This window comes from Trichoplax adhaerens, genomic scaffold (genome assembly GCF_000150275.1).
Source record: "Trichoplax adhaerens TRIADscaffold_4 genomic scaffold, whole genome shotgun sequence".
NCBI classification, from domain to species: Eukaryota; Metazoa; Placozoa; class Uniplacotomia; order Trichoplacea; family Trichoplacidae; genus Trichoplax; species Trichoplax adhaerens.
In genome coordinates this window covers 7,009,924-7,034,941 of record NW_002060946.1, presented here as the reverse complement: position 1 = coordinate 7,034,941, position 25,018 = coordinate 7,009,924, and the positions used below count along the sequence as shown (strand labels likewise).

At 32.6% G+C, this 25,018-nt stretch overlaps 2 protein-coding genes across 2 annotated transcripts; both read right to left on the bottom strand.

Annotated features, from left to right (window-relative positions):
• On the bottom strand, window positions 1-5,324 carry TRIADDRAFT_55986 (uncharacterized protein; the record flags this gene model as incomplete). The annotated part of the gene is made up of 9 exons (XM_002111660.1): window positions 1-69; window positions 175-371; window positions 500-604; window positions 843-1,169; window positions 1,354-1,638; window positions 1,883-2,152; window positions 2,385-2,705; window positions 2,878-3,126; window positions 5,270-5,324. The coding sequence occupies 9 exons, from the start codon at window positions 5,322-5,324 to the stop codon at window positions 1-3; spliced, it is 1,878 nt and encodes a 625-aa protein (XP_002111696.1).
• A 3,875-nt stretch (window positions 5,325-9,199) lies between these two features.
• TRIADDRAFT_55985 (uncharacterized protein) lies at window positions 9,200-19,521 on the bottom strand (the record flags this gene model as incomplete). The annotated part of the gene is made up of 22 exons (XM_002111659.1): window positions 9,200-9,359; window positions 9,462-9,532; window positions 9,656-9,753; window positions 10,018-10,215; window positions 10,449-10,583; window positions 10,963-11,082; window positions 11,239-12,132; window positions 12,322-12,408; window positions 12,612-12,746; window positions 12,922-13,090; window positions 13,259-13,312; window positions 13,429-13,499; window positions 13,604-13,810; window positions 14,124-14,258; window positions 14,445-14,581; window positions 14,767-14,828; window positions 14,914-14,984; window positions 15,084-15,261; window positions 15,816-15,879; window positions 17,779-17,780; window positions 18,851-18,926; window positions 19,391-19,521. The coding sequence occupies 22 exons, from the start codon at window positions 19,519-19,521 to the stop codon at window positions 9,200-9,202; spliced, it is 3,255 nt and encodes a 1,084-aa protein (XP_002111695.1).
• Between the last annotated feature and the right edge of the window lie 5,497 nt (window positions 19,522-25,018).

Sequence of the window (25,018 nt, the reverse complement as noted above, 5' to 3'; positions counted from 1 at the left end):
CTAAATGTCCGTGGAAAAAGTATTGCCCGCTGTTCGATTAGATTTAGAAATTAGCCCTCCACTTTCGCCCTATTAAAAGAATGCAATAATATTTAGGTAAGAATAGTTCTAAAAAAATGACAAGTAAAATCACTTACTATCACTAAAACAATTTAGATATACGCTATTACTAACTTCTCTTGAATGATCCTGATCTCCATCGTGACACTGAATATCCCAATCATCATCCTCAATATCCAAGTTACGAAGTTTATTAACGCTAACTTTCATGCGCTTATGCCAAGGAATTTTATTTTTATAAGTACGAGAATCACCAGAGTGACAGCCATTAATACCATTGGAAGCATAGGTACTGTCCATTTTGGAATAATCTATTGAAATAAGCCATTATTTAAGGATTATAAAACTCACTCAATCGATTGATAGCCATATTCAATAAAATGCTATGGTAGAAAACTCTCTGTACACTAATGGAATGTCGTATATCAAATAATCTTACCAGTTCTTTTAAAGTATGATTTAATTACTCTATATTTGCGCTTGTAGATCAAATAGATCAACAAAATTGTTAACAAAGCTCCAAAAAATATGCCCAATCCGGTGGCTAAATTAACGAAAAGTAAACCAACATCTTAGTTATCAAATTAAATTTATTACAAGGATACATAATATATTTCTATTACTATTTGTAGCGATAACTGTATAGCATAACAATGAAATGCCGAGTGTAAAATGAAATATCAACAATTCAGCTTACACGTTGCACTATTGTAAGTGATTTAACACTACTACTTTCTATAAATTCAATTTGCATCTATACAAATGCATAGTAATATTCTTACCCACAGGTGATCCTTTCATACTACGTACTATTATAAGATGAGAGCTCCGCACAGTGAAATAGGCATGCCCTCGAAAAGTGATACTAGCCGTGCAAATAACATTTGAATTGTTGTCACTCATTTCAAATAAGTGATATAGGGAAGCTGATGATTTTCCCTCCTTCGTATTGGATTCGCTAGTATGCATATTTTTGTCCTGTATTTCTAATTTTACTTCAGCAGTTGGAAAACCAGTAGCTGAACAAGTTATGTTGATATATTTCCCAAATTCCACTTCTTGTATAGGATGGTGATTGTTAAAAGGGGCAACAGTGATCTTAGCAGGTTCTATGAATTTTAAAATTAAAAAAAATTTAACATAAATTAGATCCAATTTTTACTAGTTCAAGCCATTGATTTTGAGCTGGTAATCGAAATTGGTTACGTTGGAACAAAGCAAAACTGTAATAGGTGGTAGTCTCATTTTCGAATAATTTACGTATAAATGTAATAGCTTTAAAACTAAGCATACCATAAAGAAAGACAGCTTTGCTGCTCGAAACCGACTTTACGATATTGGTAGCTTGACATGTATAAATACCATTATTAGCAGCAGTAAATCTTTTCCAAGTTATTGTACTCGTATTATGATTGGGCAGACTGGTTACATCATTATCGTAATTCTTCTGATCTTTATACCACTTAAAGGTAGGAACTGGATAGCCTTGCGCTGTACAACTAAGCTCATAAGGCAACTTCGAACCCAGACGAGGCATGTCAGCCTTTGTGCGATGAAAGATTAATTTATTATCAATATCTGTATTAAAATAGAAATAATTTTTACTTGATTAAATTAAACATAAAATACGCAGTTCTTATAGTAAGTGCATCAACTACTAAGTAATTCTTTTGTCTATCTTATAGCGAATTAAGCATGACGGCTTCAATGTTTCTCATCTGGATCTGCATTAACTTCGATTACAGCTATACAATCAATAAATATGCTATAATTCGTCAATATCGCAAGAACGACGAAGAAAAATAGCGAACGTAAATCTTACACTGGACAACAATAGTGGTACTGTTCGATAATTCCGGATTAAAGTTTCCAGCTTTAATCTTGCATGTATACACTCCCGTTGCATTTCGAGTAGCATTGGCAATTTTATATGATGCTGTACCATACTTCCAGCCATGACCAAGTTGAACAGATGATTTAAACCAACCTACACGTGGGGGCGGATTTCCATCAGCACTACAATTCAAGTCTAAAGTTGAAGACTGATTGATTGTTATCTGTGATTTCGGGAAATCTGAAAATCCGTTGAAGTCTATAATATAGAAAATAACGATACAATTTTATATTATTTGACTATAATTAGCAGTGGTACAACGTATAGTCAACAATAGAGTTCACAGCCTTAAGTAAATAGTGGGTCAAAACTCTATTTATAGCTAGGATTTAAGATTTTGATCTACTGAATATACACGTATATATACGCATGATCGTGTCACGATACCGTAAAATTACGTTACAGCAAATATTAAAATCTCGATACTTACATATTACGTTCAAACGATATCTTAATTCGGCATGTATGCTTCCACAGAATATTGAACAGATAAAGCATTTTTTGCGATCTTTAATTTCAACATTTTCAATTACGAATGAACCATTTTGCAATTCGTACATGTTAGTACCAGTATCTAATGACACTAATGGGTCGGTGTAATTGATGTTTACGCAGTCTGGACTCACTGTAACACTCCAGTTTCTCATCATTCCACTAGTGTAGCAATTGGCACTAGCATCCAGTAATGCATTGCCACTACGGTTAACCGTAATGACATTGATTTTTTCTTGGGAATCAGTGGTGTCTAAATCTATATACAGTATATTAATATAGTGCAAGAAACAATTGATACAACATGTAGTAAAATTCTATCAGCATGAAATACAAATCACTATATATAATCACCATCACCACTGTTAAAAACTTCAATTAATCGTTTACGATCAATACTAGCTTGGAAAGCTATGAAAATGCAAACTTACATGTTATATTCAGAGTGAAAGTTGTTGTGGCAACTTTGTTCTTAGAATCGGTAACTTGACAATAATAGTCACCACCATCTTGAAGTGCTACCTTTTCGATTCGAAAGGTTTCCTTTGTCGAAACTGTTGTCCCATTAAATTTCCAGAGGTATTTAAAAGGTGGTGTACCTCCTACAATTTTAACTTTGACGCTAAACGGTTTACCGCGCCTTGCACTGTAACTGTCGTCAAGTTCTATGCCAAAAGAATCTGTATATTTCAAAGTAAAGAAGAATAAGTTAATTACCATTTCCAAATAAGTATATCATTGCGCTTAGTACTCGAGTCATAAATAATACAACAGTTATTATATTAGTAATTTTCGTTACGTAAAGTTGAATTAAAATTATATTATCAATCGACGCTATCACATGTGGCAGAGTTGAATGTTGATAATTTCGGAGTTTTTTATTGTATTTTTCATCATTTTAGTGGAATATTTTTATGCAGCGCTGTACAAGTACTAATGTTGTCTGCTATACTCGTATTGTTTGATACAGAGTAAACTATAGCTACTCAAAATTTGATTTTGCAATCGATAGAAAGACCATCCCGCTATGATACCTTGTCGTTTTCTTGAACCAGATAAGATAAAAGCAAACTATTCGTACATTGACAGTGCTATCTAACCAAAGTTCAATACAATAGTGGGCAGCACTATTATGATCCTATTTCAAGTTATCGTCAAGTATTTACGAACGGATTTTTTGGCAAGTTATACTTTAAGAGTGAGCACGTCTCGGATAACTATTACAATCAAAATATACGTTGGCCTCCAGTCAACGATGGTATTAAGAGGGTCGTGAAAACGGTGCTTTCACTGCAACGATTGAAATATCCAAATAGTAACATTTGTTTATTCAACATGCAAATAGGATTATTAAGGACTGTGAAGGTAATTTTACTGATATTTATTGCCATCATCAGCCGTAGTACAGCATCTACAGTTGGAAATTGATTTTGGACGGATCTCTCCACTATTATACAGTATAAATAAATACTATCTGGATTGATACTATCAGGCTAGGTTGATCAAACAATTTTGATTATTTACAGTATATTTAAAAAAATAAACTTAAAAGCGGTTAATTAATTATAAATTTTTTCTCATACGCGTCTTTACTGTACAGTGTACAATATCCTCTGTACTGGGTGTAATGTTTACTAACAGCAGTTCCCAGAAGCAGAATGATGTAATAGCAATTTTATCTGGTTTCCAAGCAGCACGTTGAAGACATTGAAAATGATGATTACATAACAGGATGTAACAGTTACATTAGCATATTATGAAGAAATGCAATTGAGTTTATTAACTTAACTTCCACTTCATCATGCGTACGGTATACAAGCAATTACACCAAACTAGATTATTTTTCAAGAACTGATCGCTACACTTATAGCCATAGCCAATAGAACACGCGTATAAATACTATTGGAAGTATTGATGTACTTGCTCTTCTGATTAGAGCAAGAATGATGATCATTTCTTATTTCGACAGACCTAATTCATTTAATGAACTGCATATCTACGTTGATAAGGTTAAGAGAATAAGATAAGTGCTCAAAAATAGGACTAGAGTTGATCACCAGTATGATTAAGAGAGTAGAGTAATGGATGGCGACCATCTGTGTTCTATGAACAATAGCTGGATATTTCTATCGTACTGTACAATATCAACATTTCGCCATGCATAAACATTGATATTCTTCGACAAGACAGTGTGAATTGGCTTTTCAAGAAATTGACTGATTTTTTTAGCCACTATGGCCAGCCTATTGATTTAATCGGTTCATTTTAATCTACTGAATTGAACAAGACTATTTGCTGACGGTTTAGTTATTACACTGATTGTGTTCAGTCATTCTTTAAATAATAGTTTATCAGTTCGCTTGCGCTATCTACGCGTATACGTCTACTGCACGAAAATTCTACCAGATTCTACACAACGTTCATATCGGTTTTATTCTATTTTTTTTTCTCTTAAGACCGTCTTTTTCAGAAGATGCTAGAAACATGTCTACCGTTATAGTGCATTGACGACTTGATGCGTCAAAGCAAGGATTACCACAATTATCACGATCAGCATTGGATGAAAGTCAACACGAAAGCAATGATTGTATCCTGTCTTCTACTAATTGGTCCTTGGTGGAACAATAACCTAATGAAGTCTACTGACAAGATCGAGATTTAAATGATGACTTGTTAACATTTTTGGAATGATGATGATCCATCTTCGTAGGAGTAATTCCATGATTAGTCTGTTTTTCCACTATCAAAAAACTATTTCAACTGCTATTACTGATTCTACTGAGTACGCAATGATCCCAAGACGAAATTCAATATTGCGCTTACCTGCCAAGTTGAAGAGATTAATGCAAAGAAATAAGAGTAGGAATAGTCGATCCATCGTGGTAGCGTAATATGGCCAATTGATAGCAGTATCAATACTATTGGAGCCACAAGGAAATATATCCAAGACTGTGGTAATCAATTGGCGTTAATGAATCTGAATTTTCACTGAGAATTTTCCTTTCCTAACCAACCAACTTCTTCTGAATAAGTGAAAGAATGAAATGCTCTAAGTAGCAACTCCTTGATTTTAAAGTGTCCTTGCGTAGTGAGTGACAGAGCGATAATCTACAGTAGGGCGATCTACAGTGTACAGTATGAAAGAAAAGAATGACGGTGGATTTAGCAATGCAATCCCCAATTGTCCTGACTAATCCTGATCCAATATGGATAATTTACAGCAGAAAGAGACCCACTGCCATCGCCAAGTGGCACAGTACAGTATTCAATTGTCGTCTGCATACTGTATCAACACGATCGTCGGTGCGTTACAAGTTTTAGACTGTATCCATCCATGGTTGACGCTAATGATGACGACATTATTCCCGCTATGCGACCACAATAATAGACTACAAAGAGTAGTAGCGTCAATCAGACAACCACTCAAGTGCAAACGTATGACGCACAAAGTGAGATCGATGTCCGTACTGGAGAGTGGTGGCCAGATTGTTACAGTACTAAAAAAAAGACTGGAGTAGTTTGTACTAGTGTACTGTACACTGTATTGTATTGACTGCGTCCAGACGGTAGTCTATCCGATGCCAGCGTCGCTTCGCTTCTTATACAATACACTAGATCACTTTCAAGCTACTCTGCCACTTCATGTCAATAAAGTGACAATCCAATAATAAATCAACATGCCAGCATGGCAGCATCAACATTATTGTTGAGCAAACTGCCCAATAGGATACAGTAGATTGTCACATGTGGAAATGTTCTACTTTCAGTTTCTTGTGTCTGATGCCAAATGGCGCCACTGATCATTTGGCTACTTCAATGGACAACAGCGTTTTCTCTAGCCAACATGCCGTTTAATGTTGAGTCAATGGACAGTCTACTATCAGGTGGACATGCTCTACTTTGACAGTAGTATCCTCCACTAGATAAATCAATTAAAAGGAATAATCTCGGTACTCCGGCTAGTCACAGCGATTCAACATACGTATTCGATACTTTTTGGGCATGCTTTCAATTCCCAACTTCAAACCCTTCCTATCTCAATAGGCCAGACGTTCCTATCATATTCCGATAATACATAACTATAATAGTACGCTATACTAGGAACTTATAAGAGAAATTTCCGAATAATTCCCTGGGTAATATCGTATGAATGTTCAATCACCCAAGGCCAACTATTAACCATCCTCTTAGTCTACCAAGCGATCCGATTCTCGCTCCCTTGTTACCCTCCTTCTGTACAAGGAAATGCTCAGAGGTACTGTGGAAGAATAAAGCCTTTTCTTTTACCTCTAGGCTCTACGCTATACAATAAGTCCACAATGCAGTTGAGGAATACCATACCAATATTGTAAATTCCAAACCGACATCAGAAATAGTAGATTTACAGGTAAAGGAAAATTGCACCCTTTTATTGCGCATATGGGTTAATCTCTAAGCAAACACAACATTCCTAGTAGCATAGCGACTCCACTTTTACGCTTGACTAGCTAATATGCAGTCGACACCACTGTAATCAATACTACAGCACACTCTGTCCTAAATCCAGTCGTTTCCCGTTACTACTCGTATAATTGTTGCTGTAACAGCTCTACAAGGTAAAGCATTCCCGGATATATTACAGGGGAATGACTATCTTACATTCATGCTATGGTATTAATTGCCGGTGAAATTGCCTACAGTCAGCATAAATGAATGACACCTTAGGCTATCCCATCGGCAATCCATACCATAACATGACCATAACCAACTGTGAATATCGATAGCTTTCTAATCGATTTTGAAGTATTGTAGGCCATTGGCACATATAGGAAACTGTGTATTCTACCGTGTACACTTGTCTGATGGGTCTACCAAAAGGGAAAGAAAGTCTGAGAGAGCCACTGATCATACTTTAATGTATTAATAATGCCAAATCAAAAGTATTATTTACTATAGCCAGTCATGAGCCAGTATGACGCCATGGTTTTCGTTGCAGGTGCCCTTCTTCATGACTAAATAAATAAATAATACTCTATGATGTATAAATTAATTATAAACTAATGTATAACATGCATGTATGCCGTGTAGTGCAAAGTATCCTAATATGGCAGCTAGTGGAAGGAAACAACTATGAGTCGATATGAATATGATTTAATATTAAGGAGAGTTCTTTATTCATGGAGAAACATGGTATAATCGATTCATATCTTATTTGCTTATCGCAGAAGGAATTAATTTAATCTTTTAATACCATTCATTTAAGTTACAGCACTTAACTGATTTCATCAAGCCTTAACCATGGTATTGTACCGGCCAAAGCCAAATGGTTCAAAAGCCTAGAAAAGATCTAGAATAGTGACAGTATAGCAGGATAGCGCAAAACTATTTTGGAAACTCTGAAATGAGTCGATGAATTCCTTTGCACTCTATGGACGGCTCAAGTGGAGAACAGACATAGAACTAGATTAAAACTGTAATATGCGATGTGCTTAAATATCATCAAATGGGGAAAAAATCTTTGGATAAAATAAATTCCTTTGATAATTTTCATTCCGCTTTCAATTTATAGCAGAAAGTTAGAATTCGTATGATGTTCGATCGTGAAAATAAATCCACAGCGAAATCAGTATACGTTTGTATGAAGAATCAAACTGCCAATTGAGTTGAAATCATATGCCTTGGTGCATAACCGTGCGGTAAATGGCGAGCTGAGGTAACTAGTTAGCTATACACGTTGTCAAAGACATATTGGATACCGTTAATATATGAAATATTTCTCTACTCAATAAGTGAGAAAGGATTAGTAGGCTTTACTACACTGGTAATGTAGGTAACATACATTTCTAAGTTTACATTATTCTTTAACACAAGTATTATTGTATTTGCAATGTTGGATATTTTTAGTCCTGTAAACTACTACAGTTCTACTACGCTGATGTGTTAATTTTAGTTTCAAATTACAAGATATTCCAAATCATGTTTTTATTATTTTAACAGTAAATAAAAAAATCTGTCAAATGCTACGAGACAAGGGTTAAAGTATAGATGCTAAATTTCTCCCAAAATAATCATAATTTCTACTAAACTAGCACGGTAGCATTTTATCTTACATACTTCGTACGAATATACGAGGATACGTATACAGCAATTTCACGGTTAATCCGATAAAACAGAAACCGTGTACAATATTGAATACCGTAATAAATTTATAACAAATCTAAAATCAAAGTGTCAAACCATAGTCATAATCGATAGCATTTAATCATACATATCAGAAATTATCGCATGACAACAAGCAAAACTAATAGGATGCTCGATTAAGATCGATACATTTATAAATTATTAAAGACAGCTGCATCAAGATTACTACGAGACTGATTGTATCGGTGAATCAATTTTGCGTGATCAAGGCGACACAAGATAAACTATCTAACGTACGATACTGCTCATCAAGATGATTTATGGCGTTCAAAAAGGCCACATACCATAAACTCAGTTATAAATTAATTAAAAATAAACTAAAGAAATTTACTTTATCTCAGCTATCCGAATTCTACGGCCATGATACCTTTTAAGCACCTTAATTAAGCGAAATTACAGATTCTACTTTTTTAGTAATGTAGCTAAAGTTACATGCTAATTGACCATTAATTAATCCACGAAAATGTATTGCAAGGTCAATTTTAGCCGATATCACTTTTCGCTATAAGAACCAGCCACTATTAATATCTGGAAAAGCCGACTTGATTTTACGCTACTTCATCGAACGAGTACTTAGATCCCTTTAAGTTCACTTGTCACTTGGGCACTTATTACGTCATAAGTATAAATGGACATCAATTGTGCACTTAATACTTGCTGAATTGCCGACAGTGATATTGGAGCTTCCTTCTTAAGCGTTAACTGAAAATCAATCGTTAATACCTGGCCATAGCTGAAATTAGGTAATAAAAGTTGAGCAAGTAAGGCATAAAGTAACTTGTTATCGAATCTTTAAAGTCCATTTTAAATTCTAATCAAAAATAACCATGCTTACCGGTTAGAGATGTGCGTTGACCTCATTAAGTGATTTTGCATTCCTGATTGTGCTCTAATCATACTTTCCATCTATTTTTCAAATAATCAAATCAGTTTGCAGATTTACAATCGAATAATACTGTATACGAGGTGAGAAAAATTAAACATGGAAGCACAATATGCTTGTTATTCAAGTGGAAGGATTAAACTAACCTGATGTTTAGTCTCTGACTTGAGCATTTCATCGGTAACATTACTAAAAAGGTTTGGTTTAGGTCTAAGATTCACGTACCCAGCAACAAACCTACCAGCTAATGGGATATGATATTTGCATCTGATTATTACGGTATGTTACGCATAGCAGTAGTTTACCGAGCTACAACGGTAGCATAATTACTAACAACTACGAAGTTTAGATGTTATTGTCCTAAATTATTTTAATAAGCCTGCAAAATTTATGTGAACCGGACCTCTTGGGTATAACCAACTTCTTTACATCAGTGTGTACAGTATAGCAATAAATATAGGGATAGGCAGTACGCATACAGTTCATCATTCAAGATTACTATACTTACGCAAGCATCCATCCCCGTTAATTAGTAATTCGCTGGGGTTATCTTGATAGTAGCCTTGGCGACATCGACAAAAAAATTGGGGTGATAATAACGGCTGATCATAACATTTTGCTTTTGACCCACAAGTATCATGTTTACATTGATCACCCAATGTAGCAGAGGAATTGCTACCAACAGTAGGACTAGAAGTGGAGGCAGCTATCGGACGCCGATTTTTAACCGAAAGTACAATAAAGATAAAAATGTAACATGAGCACTTATAAACTCTATATTGAAGGTATTTAAAACGCTAACTGTAAGGCTGTTCTCTAGGCAGTATGTTTTTAGTTTATGTTGCTAAATCAAACCTCTATGCAGTAAAAAAAAATACCTGATACCAAATAAATAAATACTGTACATGATAGCCATTAGTGAATGAGCAAAATCTTTACCTGTACAACCGTTTATTAACGTATCGAAGGAACTACCAGTGGGACAATTTTGACACATATATCCCGGATTGAGATTGAGGCAAAGCTTCTTTTGAAAGAAGCAAGGATTATCATTGCTAGCGCATTCATTTACATCTATTTAAAGTTATAGATTAAATGTAATAATGAATGTTAAGTTACATCCCATAATCAGTCGGCTGACAATTACTTAAATGGTATCGTAAAGAATTAATTGAAAAATTAATGAAAGATTGATAGACAATGTGGCAGCGTTTTATCACTACAATTTAAAATTCACATCAATCGCTTAAGCTAGTAATTGCTAAATACAGAAAACTGAAGTAGTATATAAATAGGCAACAAAGGATTTATGTTAAAACAATTAATGCGAGCTATCTACCGCTACAGAGATCTATCTGATAGCATTCCATTATGATTTATAAGAATTACAGCATATCATTTCATATCCATAAAATTTCATCACCAGCACATCATAATTAGGGGATCTATGTACCTCCACAAGTTTTATTATCGCTACCAAGTTTGAATCCTGGATGACAAGAACACGAATAGCTGCCCACAGTATTGATACATTTATGATCACAAGGTTTGGAAATGATGCATTCATTAATATCTACGGATTTAGAGATGTAAGTGTTAGTATCTTTAATTATCTTTGATTTATGATATAATTTATTAACATACCGGTATTTAGTATATCATGACCATTTGCATGTTGGAACTATTGATCTACTTACTATGTTTTACCCAAATAGCAAAAATACGCTACCTTTGCAGCCAACTTGACCTATGGAAGTTGTGTTCGTAGGACGATATCCTGTATCACACTGACAATAAATTCCTGATGGACTGTTAGGCTTTACTATACAAATAGAATTGGCCTCACAACGATTTCTTGCACAATATTCAGTTGGTAATTCGGGTGTAGCGGTACTATTAATAATGATGACTTCACTTGGGCTAACGGTAACATCATTAAATGCTGTGCCTAACCAATCAACCTCAGAAGGTGCCGGTAATATGGATACAGCTGAACTATGAGAATCACTCCAGTAGCTTGTACTCTTGTGACCTGTACTCTCAATATAATTTGTCGAAGATCCCGGTACTTCGACGGAACTACTTTGGTCTACATTCGAGCTTTCCAATTGGATATGAGCAGAAGATGTTATTACACTGGTAGCGCTTGTTAAGATTTCGATAGACGGTTCTTCAGACTTAATTACTGTTTCAACTGAAGTAACGGTTGTTTTAACTTCTCCTGTTATTGAGATATATTCTGATAAAGTCTCGGAAATATTAGTTGAAGCAAGAATTTGAGTCGTTGTTGTTTTAACATCTTCTGTTACTGAAATATATTCTGATAAAGTTTTTGAGTCATTAGTTGAAGCAAGAATTTGAGTTGCTGTTGTTTCAATTTCTCCTGTTGCAGAGATATATGCTGATAAAGTTCCTGAGGCATTAGCTGAAGCAAGAATTGGAGTCGCCGTTGTCTTAACTTCTCCTGTTGCTGAGATATAATCTGATAAAATTTCTGAGGCAGCAGTTGATGAAGGAATTGTAGTCGCGGTTGCTTCCGTTGCGCTTGTTCCTGACATATAGTCCGCAGAAGTTGCTGAGATATTAGCCGTCGGAAGGATTTGAGAGGTTTCCGTAGCATTAGCTAAACGTATAAGACATACAGCAAACAGATAAATTGGTCTTACACTTGACTGAACTACTAGTAATTATTATTCTGATCATAGAAACTTACCATACTACATAAAGTTGTATTAACCTATTCTATGATTGAATTGACATTTGAACTACCTTCCTTTTTATTATACAAGCATAAGAGGGTGTAATATCATACCTGATAGACAGTAATAGCTTCCAATTGTGTTGATACATTTTTCGCTTTCCTTACAAATATTTGGTATGCTAGCACATTCGTCAATTTCTGTATACGTATATTAAAATGAAAATGAAAATTAATCATAGAAATGACAACATTGAGAATAGGCGACTGCAGCATTTTATACAATACTGAAGATAATTCGCTTAAGGCTGAGTTAATTCGACTTAATATTTTCCGGGAACATGGTTGATCCAGTACCGATAATAGTCATTTGTCATCTTGATAATATCAGATAGTATGCGTACCCGAACAATTTTTCAAACAGCCTTGGAAATAAGAACCCGTTGGGCATCTTCGACATTCGAAACCGTAATTCTTAGGAGCGCATTCCAGTGAGTGACCAGAGCAAGGATCATAGTCTGTACCGCATATTTTGGGATCTAGTGAAAATATCAAAATCATATAAATAAAGCTAGATATAATTTCGTTGTGAAGATTACAAGATTTGAAGAAAATACATATTAATCCTTTGTCAGAGTTACTCTTGAGTATGGAAGAAAGTAAACCAGATAGTAGTTACTTATAAGCTAAGGACGGAGGCATTTTCTAACTTACCAAAATATTGAACACGTATAAACGTATAATTTTGAGCAACTTGAACTGCAGCTCGAATCGAATTAGTAATCTTCTTCAAATCAACTGGAACGCTTCTGTTGATTTTAATATGGAAGTCGGCTTCTATATTGCCATAACTGAAATTAATATAAAAGCTAAGTGTCAGTTCCTATAGAAATTTAACGCATTAGAGCACCTAATATTCTGATTAGAAGGCGATAACAGCAAGTATATTATACTATCGAGATCACCTACCAAAATCCCCAAAAACATAAATAGTAGGAAAAAAAATTAATAAATATTCACATAAAATCGTATCATTAATGCCGTACCTAACCGATTTTATCTCGCTAGCAACAAAATCTGAACCCTCCGGGAAAAGCATGGTTGCCTAGATGATCAATAACTATAGTTATACACGGTTGTGGCGCAATTCATTTTGTCCTCATCACTGTACTTTTGCCAGAAAATGAAAAGAGAAAGCTATTGAAATCACATCTACTATACCAGCTGCTGTTTTACAGCGGTCGAATTAATCCTCGGCGATATGATTAGAGTAGCTACGACATAGGTTCCCTCTACGTGTGATTGAAGATAGATTAGTACAACAACACTAGTGGCAACACGAGTATTAATTATAATGGCCCATTTCCATATTTAACTAATCAATAATATAGATTACCATGATATAACTTGAGAGGTTGCGAGCTACAACTAAATCCAGCTGCTTCAGTTGATACAATATTTGGATAGTAGCCTTCATTACATTTACAATACCATCCGAAAGGTTTTGAATAATCGGGATTACAGTATGCATTTGACCCACAATGAACGTCTTTACAGGTAAATGTTGGCCAGGTCTTGCGGGGAAGTGTAGGCTTAACTTCACCTAGATGCGAAAGTATATTCTCCAATATTTATATCATTATTCTGCAAAATATGTACTGCAAGCGATAAATATCTATATCTAAAAGATTTCACTATGGCCTAGAATACCGGTTTCTACCGTTTATTTTATTACTCTAATACCCTATTTTACGGTATTCCTTATGAATAACTAATGACAATTACATAACCATTACGTTACTATTCCTATTGCCTATGATTCATTTGATGAAATTAATTATAGAAAAATTAATGTAAAGAAGAACTAGCTAATAATGAATTTCTTGAGAATTTACGATAACGATATACAATCTTACCTGGACAGGTCTTAGTTGTAGTATTGAATTGAACTCCGGCTTCACAACTTTTACAGGAATACGAGAGAGCATCCGGGACACACAGTTGTTTTAAGCTGGAGCAAGGATCATTACTAAAATCACACTCACTAATTCCTGTAAAATTATAAATTATTTCTGAATTTAATACGGCATGAAGGCAGATAACAAACTCATACTATGATTAGGAACTAAACTCATGAACGAAAACTTCATAGAGCGACTTAATCAATTAATAGGGTAGCATAAGTAACGACAATATACGTATGATTTATATTTTAGAGCCGACGGTAGGAATCTTACTAGAGTGATCCGCGTATAATATTTTATATTTTGTATCTGTTGATAACATAGTGCTTATGTCTTTATTCAATTTTTGATATTCTATCGCTGCGTCGAAATGAAACATCAAGTAATAGTTGGCAACGATTGGAGGCATTCTATGAGAAGAAGTATGTTTTATTAATCTTTTCATAGCTATAGCAAAGATGATACAAATTAAATATTATTGCAACAAACATCAATTCATTGTTAAGCAATAACCACACTATTTTAAGCTATTTAATGGCATATTTATCTTTAAAAATTTAACTCAATAAATATACTACAGCATTTAATTCCTTACCGAAGAGTTCGAAAACGCGTGCTCATATGACCTGGAAAACTACTCAAGATGGTAAATTGTTCCTGAAAGAAAAGTATTACAAGAGTTATAACTGTAGCAAGTAGAGCACACTAAAAATAACAAATACTATTCGTAAAACTGACATACCACGTCGTTTTCTATGCTGGCCGGTGTATAGTTATCTAAAAATCCCACTGTCCCCTTAACCGTCATGACCTCTGTATGAAGAAAGATCAACGTATCAATAAATAGGATAATTGTTGTACTATTAATACTTTTATGCCGATTTAGCTGTATTGCTAATACAAATTACTTACGTTGGCAGTGAGGATCAACAGCTGAAGAAATCGTAGGATAATAACCAGCACGGCATTTACAGAAATATCCCATAGAAGAGGCATTGCTAGCTATGCAAACTGTTTTAGTATCACAGTGGTTGGTATTGAAGCAAGGATCAGCTGATCGAGCCGAATTAAAGCAGCAGAATAAAATTATCTAAAAATATAAAATAGCTCAGTTATGATTATTATTAATTTGGATAAATAAATTAAGCTAAGTAATATTTGTTTAGACTTTAGCACAAACAACTACAGCTCGTAGACTCATCATTTCAATGGCACAATAAGTAACAAACATAATTTACGGTAAAAGAAATTTACAACAAAGTTATTGGTCATTATAAAGCGATACAGATGCAGTTTAACGAATATCGAAGAATAAATAACGGAAATTCATTTAAGAGAAGACCATATCTGTTACATTTAAAATGCGCTATTATATAGTTTGAAAAATTGCCTCAAATAATTTAAGAATCTCGTCTTTGGAATGTCTGATATTCAAATATAAATCGGAATTCAGCATTATAATAGCGAAGATGTGATTTGAACAAATGGATATTAAATCGAGTTATATCAGTTTTACTCGATAATAAGTATGTAGTTAGTTTGTGAATTTAGATAGGTACAACCAGCCCAAATAGTCAGCAATAATAATATTATCGACACAGTTTCATAATATCTTTCAATTATTAGAAAGTTTGTGGTACTTACCATCACTTGTAGTAATCTAGTACCGTCCATAGTAATAATTGCTTTAGACATAGGATCTAATAACCTAGATTGAAATCGGCAGATACGCCTTCAAGATTGATGGCAGGAATGCCGCTAGTACACGAAAATATCTGGAAAACAACAAATATGATAAGTATAGCGCTAATTTTAAATTATCTGCTATATGTTAACTTAAACCCAGTCACTGTGATAGTTTACTATGACAATTTTCGTGATCTATAAACATTAAAACGATATAATATTCCATCTAGCTGTATTGCTAACACTGTAGAGCAACTTCAGAATGGTTTAATTTATTAACGGATCGCTGAATGCGTAATCTTACAACTTTTTAAAACTAATTTAGAAATTTACGACACAGAGAAACTACCCATCGAGGTCTAATTTATTACTGGAAATAATTGGCCGCATTGTTGCTAAGAATTTAAAATTAAACTATCTAGCAGGTAGTTGTAATATAAGATTATGCTACTATAAAATTAGACTAAAATTTTACAAACTAGACAGTGATTCGCAATTGCACTTAAATAATTAAATTAAGATTTTTATTATTATAATCAAATATGAATAATACATTCTATCCAATTACTGGAGCTGTCAATATTAACTTTTTCCTGTGAATTACGTGTAACCGCTTCTGATCTTACTTTAATCTAAATTCACAATGTCCCGTATACATTAATTTTTTGCATTTTTTTAATTTTTAACTTATATCCGGATAAATTTTCCCCTTTTCGATTTAAAATTAGGAAATAAATTCTAACGAGACTTGCTGTATTAGAAAAAAATGCATAATTTATCTTAATTTTCATATGGGTATATACTGATAAAAAGGCAGATTTTATGCGCCATTCCTAAGAATGTCAAGGTTAACCACTAGTTTAATACTTCATTTTAAGTAAGTAAGTTCATAAAGAGATTTAATTCTATTGTAAACCTTATTCTCCCTAGACGGTATTTATTTCCAGCAGAACAACTGCACTTTCGATCTCAATTTGATACCGTAAGCTTCTAAATTTTGAAATAGCACTACAGAAAATTCGCCGTTATCAATGTCAATTTTATTACTTGAGTCAAATTCGCGCTAAAATTGCTACAACTACAGTGCAATATTTTCGCATGTTGCTTTGACAAGAATAGGGTCTAACATATATTACAGATTCATCGACTCGTTTCCATAAGTAAAAATTGGTAGGACAAGAGCGAGATCATGTCATGACAACTGCCTAGATCTTATTAGTTAAATTTCTTTTGTTAAATTACTCTAGGCAAAATCGAAATCTTTTAAAGTAAGTAACTGGTAAACAGATAATTTGTCGGCTCTAGACTTTTCTGAGACTGTGTTTTATTACAATTATTAGCTCTGGAAGAATATTATGAAGTTTTCAGAAATACATTTGATGAGCTGTAGTGCCGTATTTCAGCTCTTAGCCTTAAAAATCGTCGTTGAGAAACTCAAAGTATAACGCGTATAAAAAATTACTTGCTTGTGTGTCTTATGGTATATTATTAACTAGCGAAGCTTAATTAGAAGCTTTCGTATTGTTCTTAATGCAAATATTTTATCTCATTATTAAAATAATGCATATCAATTTACTACAAAATTTGATTATGTGCTGTTAAATTTGCCTCGATTGCATGTTCATTATATCAATAGAGGTTCAAATAGAGGCTTTCGAGAAAACTTGAAAGACTTTCTCTTATTACTGATATGAAGTTATTTAATCACCTAACTATCAGCTACATTAAATCTTATTCTGATAAATATACAACATTTACGTCTAAAATTGATCCGAAATATTAATAATTTTCATATCGGTTAAAATCTCAATATTATAAAATATTTCTTAATAAATACTGTTAAAAATGTCATTCCTAATTACATTCTTTGAAGTAGTAATCTCAGTACTAGTTAGGAACAAATCTGAGTGCTATTTCTTACCTCTATACAAATTAGACGAAACTCGATGTAATCTGAACTAAAATTTCTTCTAAATGACGAATTATAGCATTTTTTGACAACAGAATCAATGCTTCGATATATTTAGATAAACTATCATAACAAATAATCCTATATGAACTGATGGCAGTCTTGAAAGTAAATAAAAAGAGCTACTTCTACTATGAACCAGCGGTAAAACCATAATAGAGAGAACTAATTACATCAGCGAAATAAGTAACATTACGTTCCGATATTGCCGCTACAGATAAAACCACATACTGACAAACTTTAGCAAATAAATTTACGTGAGATTTAAAAGATGAGAAAGATACTTTATGAATAAAATAAGACCATGTCATTGATGTTCTGCAATCTTGTTATACAAGATTTAAATTAAATACATCAATTTCACCAAAGGAATAGCGACTATAAAATATTCAATGATTTCACCATAAAGGTAAAAACAAGATGTTTTTACTTTTATGGGTTTAACGAAGAGATATCGGTAATATTTTAACGTGATTCATTTGCTGATAATCGTATAGCTATTGCTGTGAGATTATAAAAAACCATCTACGTGATATTTTAGCGAATAATTATATCCACCTTTTTAAGTCAGTAATAGCTAATTCTGCAAACTAAGTGAATTTAACGAGCCATAAAATAACTTCTTTTTAAGATTCTACTACATAGCAACATAATCCAAAAGAGACAGAAACACAAATTTGTGATAATGTCATTGTCACGATCATTACTGAAATCTTTACGATTAAAGGAATTGAAATTATAACTCAAAACCACAAGCTACGACTTAAGTCGACTTGTTTAAATGCTAAATTGGAAAATTTAAGAAGAATTCGCTCCACTTACCAATTAGGCGATAGAAAATGGATTGATTAATAATTTCTTACTTATTCTCCACATTTAAAAATTAAGCAAGCCACGTCATGAAGTGAGACTGTTAGAATCAAGTTGAAATTATTTTGCAACAGCGTACCATACCCTCTATTACAATATCCTTTACTAGGGTAATGATTAGCAATTCAGAATTCCTTCCCAAGTCATCACCTACCGATATTATTCTGGAATTATTATGAGCTGCAAGTAGTTCATTGGTGGAATGACAAGGCGCTAGAATTATAGTACATCTACAAAGTAATAACTCAAATTACAGTAGAATTACCATGACTAGTATGCGAAACTATTATCTTTTAGTGCTGGGGTATAAAAGGTTTTTTCAGAAGACAATCAACAGGGGCTTACATCGCCTACGGCTAAAATTGTATTCTGTTCGATAGGAGCCACACCTCTGACCTCAATATCATGACTGGTGTTTCTTACTACCACAATCCTTCCGTATCAGATAGAATCAGCCTTTCAGATTATAATCTACTAATTCTTAGTTAGGATTCTAATCGTTATCATTCTATTGTTAGGAAGGAAGGAAAGAATATATTTCTTACTCCATCATTTATTCTGGAATAACCTAACGGTCTGATTCGACATGGAAAAACAATTTATCTCTCCTTCCAGTCTACTAGTACGTGACTAAATAAATTATTTGCAATGCTTTTTGCATTAACATAGCTATTGCTTTGATTAGATTTAGTACCTTATATAAATTTCAGCCGTCCAATTAATAGAATCAAGTGTAGGCATCGATAAGCAGGCCTTAGCGGTTCCGCAAACCTGCTGATACCAATCTAATTTACATTTAATATGGCCAATGGCTTTAATTATCATGGTGTCATGATCGAAGTTATAGCACAAGAAGATAGCGTAGAGCAATTATACTATTTCTTCGTTCAGCTAGTAGACTAGCTTCTAGCTTGCTATTAGTTAGGGTAATTCTTCAAATGTCGGTTTCTGTGCTTCAATTATCAGTCCTCTTCTACTCCTTATCCGATGGATAACTTTCTGATCAAAGGGATAGAAATATACATGCTTTAGCTAGCTTGAATCACAACTTCAACTCAACTCAATATTGCCCAACTTCATTTTCAGATAAGCAGAAGGTACCCGCATCACTTAATAAAGAAGTCATAGGTTATGAATTTATTATCGCCGCATGTGTGGATACTTCTGTCGTACTCTAGATCAGGAAGAATATTGTATCTGATGCAACTTTATATAGAATGAGTTAAGGATAATCAACTAAGTTAATTTTATACGATTTATTGATCTAAATTCTTATTCGTTTTCATAATTCGTTCTAATTTTAGAATACAAGACAGCTAAAAAATCAGCAGTATTCTCGAATAGCCATAGTATTTTAATCCTATATACAACATTTTAGGGTATTTATACCTAAAACAATGTCAAAGATAGGTTTAAGCTTCAATTCTATTTGAATAAGAATATTAGCCTACTTTACTCAATCTCATTTAACTTTAAGACACAAGATTGTAATCATTTGTACACTTTAGAGGTATCTTTATTATTATAGTTTATTACCGTTATATGCAGATGCTTCTGTAGTACTCGGGATCAGATAGAATATTGTATCTGATCTAACTTTCATTATACTCGTATAATGAGCTTAGGAAGATCAGCTAAATTAAGTTCATATGATATATTGATCTAAATTTCTTATTAATCTTTATTATCTGTTACAAATTTAAGATACAAAACGGTTGAAAATTGGCAGTATCCTTTAATAGTCGTAGTATTCAATATTATATACCACATTTTAGGGTATCTAGACATGAAATAATGAGTAGGGTAGGTTTGATCAGTACAAATCTATTTGAATAAAAACTGTTAGCCTTCTTTACTCAATCATATTAACGTTATGATGCAAGATCATAAACATTCTACAGCTTTAGATGTACCTTTTTAAACCTAGTTCTAAAACATAGAACTCGATTCATTGCAGTTAACATAAAGTATAGTCTAGCAGCATATTTCTGTACAATAGTACTGATCCTAGTAACTATTTCATAATTAGGTTTTCCGCAGTTATTATAGCGGCGCCTATAATAAAAGTATAGCAAAATTCATTAATTTATCCGACACAGATTTGTAGACCTTTCCTAAACCATGCATTAAAATAATAACACTAGCCACTGGGTTCATAAATTAACCATGTCACTTACGTATACACAGCACAGTATTTGGCAATAGGAACAACGTTTTATGACATCGCCAAAAATATCATCGATAAAGAAAATTTAATTTTCTAGATAATATACTAATCATACCAAGAAATCATTATCATTTGTATGCTACGAAATATTCAATATCCCTGAATATAATTTTTAATTAATCAAACATCAAAAAGTAGCTTCAGTAGATGATAAAATTAATCAACTTTCTAGTAAAGAAAAAATAGCCATCATCATTTATGTATGATTTATACTATTTTGTGTGTATTTTATGTCTAGCATTATTTACATACAATAAAACTTTATCATAATAAGTATATTTTCCTGATTGATCACTTGAGAACGATAGTGAGGCTACTCTGTCGGGGTCATTTGGCGCTAGTTATGTCCGCACTTTCCAGCCATTGTTGTTAATTCATTCAATTGAGGATTGTTCACGGAAGGTGGCAGAAGAATTTTTACAAAAAGTTACGTTCTACTTTCATGATATTACTTTAAATACCTCTATTTGATATCCCCCGCAAAGTAATTGGTTACCAAGATTCTTTTATTTTCAAAGCATAGTCTAAAAGCTTTATAACTATAATCACAATAGCAGCTTTTAAGGCTCCGGTATCCGTTAAATTTAGCTATGATAAATTCTATATTCGCTGCGTCAGTTATTAGTAATTCTGACAGCATGTATCACATATCTAGATAGTGTACGTGCCGTAGGTATACAGTCTTTCGATGAGCATGTACAAAGTCTCAATGAGCAAATACAATCGGCAATGTGTAAGCCTTAAATATGTAATAAAAACCGGTAATTATTGGCCTATAACAATAATTTCCGAATTGCTATCCTGCTATTATGTAAGGGAAAGAACGATATCGAGTGAAGAAAAACTTCTCTGTTGACATGTGGGTTTACTCTCTAATAAGAATAGTTTGTTCTTGAAAACTCTTTAAGATATGTTAAATATCACAGTTAAAGATAAAATTAAGCAAAATAGAATTCATTTTCTAAAAACAGTAAAAGTATTATATCAAGATCTCAAGATATTGTATGCTATATCCTATTTTTCTAGTAAGCCCAGTTATTGATCCATAGCGGTTGCCTAAGCAAAGGTCTACTAAATTCGTACATGCACCTATTAAACTTATAATGATTTTACGTTTAAATCTAGGTCTAATTAATGGCACTAGCCTTGAGAGAGCCTCCCCTAATTATATCGGTACTTTTTATAATCATAAATACTTTCCAATCCTAAAATGTTAGACTTCCTGCTTATAGCCACTTTATGTCAATAATGTCTAGTCAAAGGCAGTTAATAACTATAATCACCAATTTATCAATCAGAATAACATTATTAATAATATTTGATCCAAATTTACAGATATGAATGAAAATAAGAACGAATGTTGCCTGTCCTTTCTATCTTTCTAATACTATACTACTATCGATATTTACTTTTAAAAACTTTAATTTTATTTTATACTCGTAAATTAGTACATTTGATACTAATCAATAATCTATTGATTTTCTTTAATTAAGAATTCCGGTATACTATATATATAGATTGATTAATGATAAATAAAGCAATTCTAAAAGTAGTAGCTCATTATTGAAGCATGGTGGTGACATCAAATAAATGTATTAGTAAATCGGATCGTCAGCTAGATCATTTACACCTACAATTTATAATTGTGAAACGTATTATATAATTTGATCATTTATGCTTGAATAGGGTAATGAGTACATAAAAAAATTTATCTATATTTCATTACCTCCGTTTTAGCACCATATTGAGCCTAAAGTATTGCAGTTTGTTTCATCATGATTTCAAAAATTACGCTGCAACTCAATTGATAAATGATGTTAGCATATTTATATAATAAAATATGATACTTAATATTCTAATCTGAAAAATATTGAGTAAAATATTTAAAAGAATTAACTTAATTAATCAACTTGCTTTGCCACAGAATTTTTAGTGAAATTCTTGTAACCGAAATCATAATGAAAGATATGTATTGTTAGTTTAATTTTAGATATTATTCCATTCGTAGTCATCCTTCGTAAACTTTAAAGCATTTAAAATAATTCTTTCATAATGAATATCGCTGTGACGGATATAAAATTCAATATTTATTTGCATGTCTTGCAAAAACTTTAATTATTGCAATCAGCGATTAAATACAATATAACGTTTTTATCTGAGGTGATTCCAGTAACAATTTCTATGGAATTGCTTCGGAAAATCTAATTAAATTAAACTAACTCATTAATTCGCCAGTCCATCAATGCATTGATTTTATTATTTACATCCAGATAAAAATGTCATCAATAGATAGAGGCAGAAATTTCCATAGTATGAATCTAAATTTTGAGTATTATTTTTCTGTATTGGAAACATTGTTGTTAAAAAAACGAAATTTCAAGTGTGGCATAATAAGTGAACTTCAGCTGCGAAGCATATGTATGAAATGGCTGTAACGATGCATTACCTATACATGAATCTGTTATCGTGGCTAAGGATATAATAGATTAAATAAAGTTGTATTTTCGACTAACTTGGATTCCAGTATTCATTAGACAGTTAATTTTGCATAGCATAACTCCATTAAAACAATGCTAACTTCACTTTTAATAGCCGTATTATTTCTTAAAACACATGCCCAACTTCCCCTTACAATTAATAAATAGTACACAGATATGACGTGAAAAGGGAAAATAATTAATGATTAAATTGTAACAAAAACTAATCAACTATAGAATTTTATGAATTTGTAGATAATGGCTTGTAAATTATGCCGAATTTGTGCAATTAGAAACACATCATTTTCATAATTCAGTTCATCGTGAGGATAGTTTTTGCCATCTTTTGAAAATTTAGTTGCTTAAGTTACTTTACGATCAAGAATTACAATTACAAGCTGTCTACCAATCAATTATAAGTCAATCAAGAACATTTTTTCTTAGTCAGCTGAATTGATATAACACTACCGCGTAAACTTCAAGTTTTTCTCGTATTTATAATTTCTCAATCGCTTTAACTTGCTGAAAGCAGATATGATTAAGAGAAAGGATAGGAAGTTTCAGGTAAATTTTATCACTAAAGCGTGTCTTGCAAATATCTTAATCTGAAATTTTGATCGTAATTCAGATATTTTTAGTTATTTACTGGCTTAAAATGATACGAATTATATAATTGCTTTTGATACGATAATAATATTAATGCAATCATAACTGAATGTACGCAAAATATGAGTCCTTTATAATAAATACGAAGTTTACCAACTAGTTCTGTTAGGAAAATTCTTACAAACTGACGTATAAAATATTAATATAAAAGTATACGTGTATATATACAAAAAATGCTCACAGGATATATACTACTTTTAATATCATATCCTATTTCATTTAATACCGCTTCAAATATGCATCTAGTCAATCAGTAAGTAGTGGATTTTAAGGCAAGAAAAACTTTCTAATACCCTGCTAAAATCTATTTTAGCTTATTTGTATAACTTAAATTATGACTAGAATTTTAATTTCAGATTTCAGTGTAGAAATTTTTAATATCAGCAGTAAATTTTCACTAGATTTAAGGCGATTTCGAACCATACTATTATTCCTTGTTTACTTAAATACCTTCAGTAGATTTAAATTACTTACTATTAGTATGGCACATTTCGGTTTAAAGCTTTTCAAATCAATATCGTTTTTATTTGACCTCATGAAATGAGAATCGGACTATGATTTGATTTACTTATATATTATAACCCCAAATTTCAACTGGTTACAATTACACAATCGCATATTTTATAAGGTACGCTATCTTTTTATACATCTTTTTTATTCCACGAGCTATTACTGCTGGATATAATCATTGACCAGCTTAGTTTAATCTACTTTAACAGGATTTGTGAACTGACTGTACATCAATTTAATATGTATTACAGATTTCTTCGTAGTACAAATATAAAAATCTTAAAGCTTAAAGTATAGAAATGTTTAACAAAAATTATTGAAACAGCCGAATTTTTAGAAAACTTAAAGTTAGGATCATTCATGATGAGGTGTGCGATCTTTATCACATATATATCGTCAATCTTACCGAGAATCGTTTAATTTTACATTCTTATGTTAATAT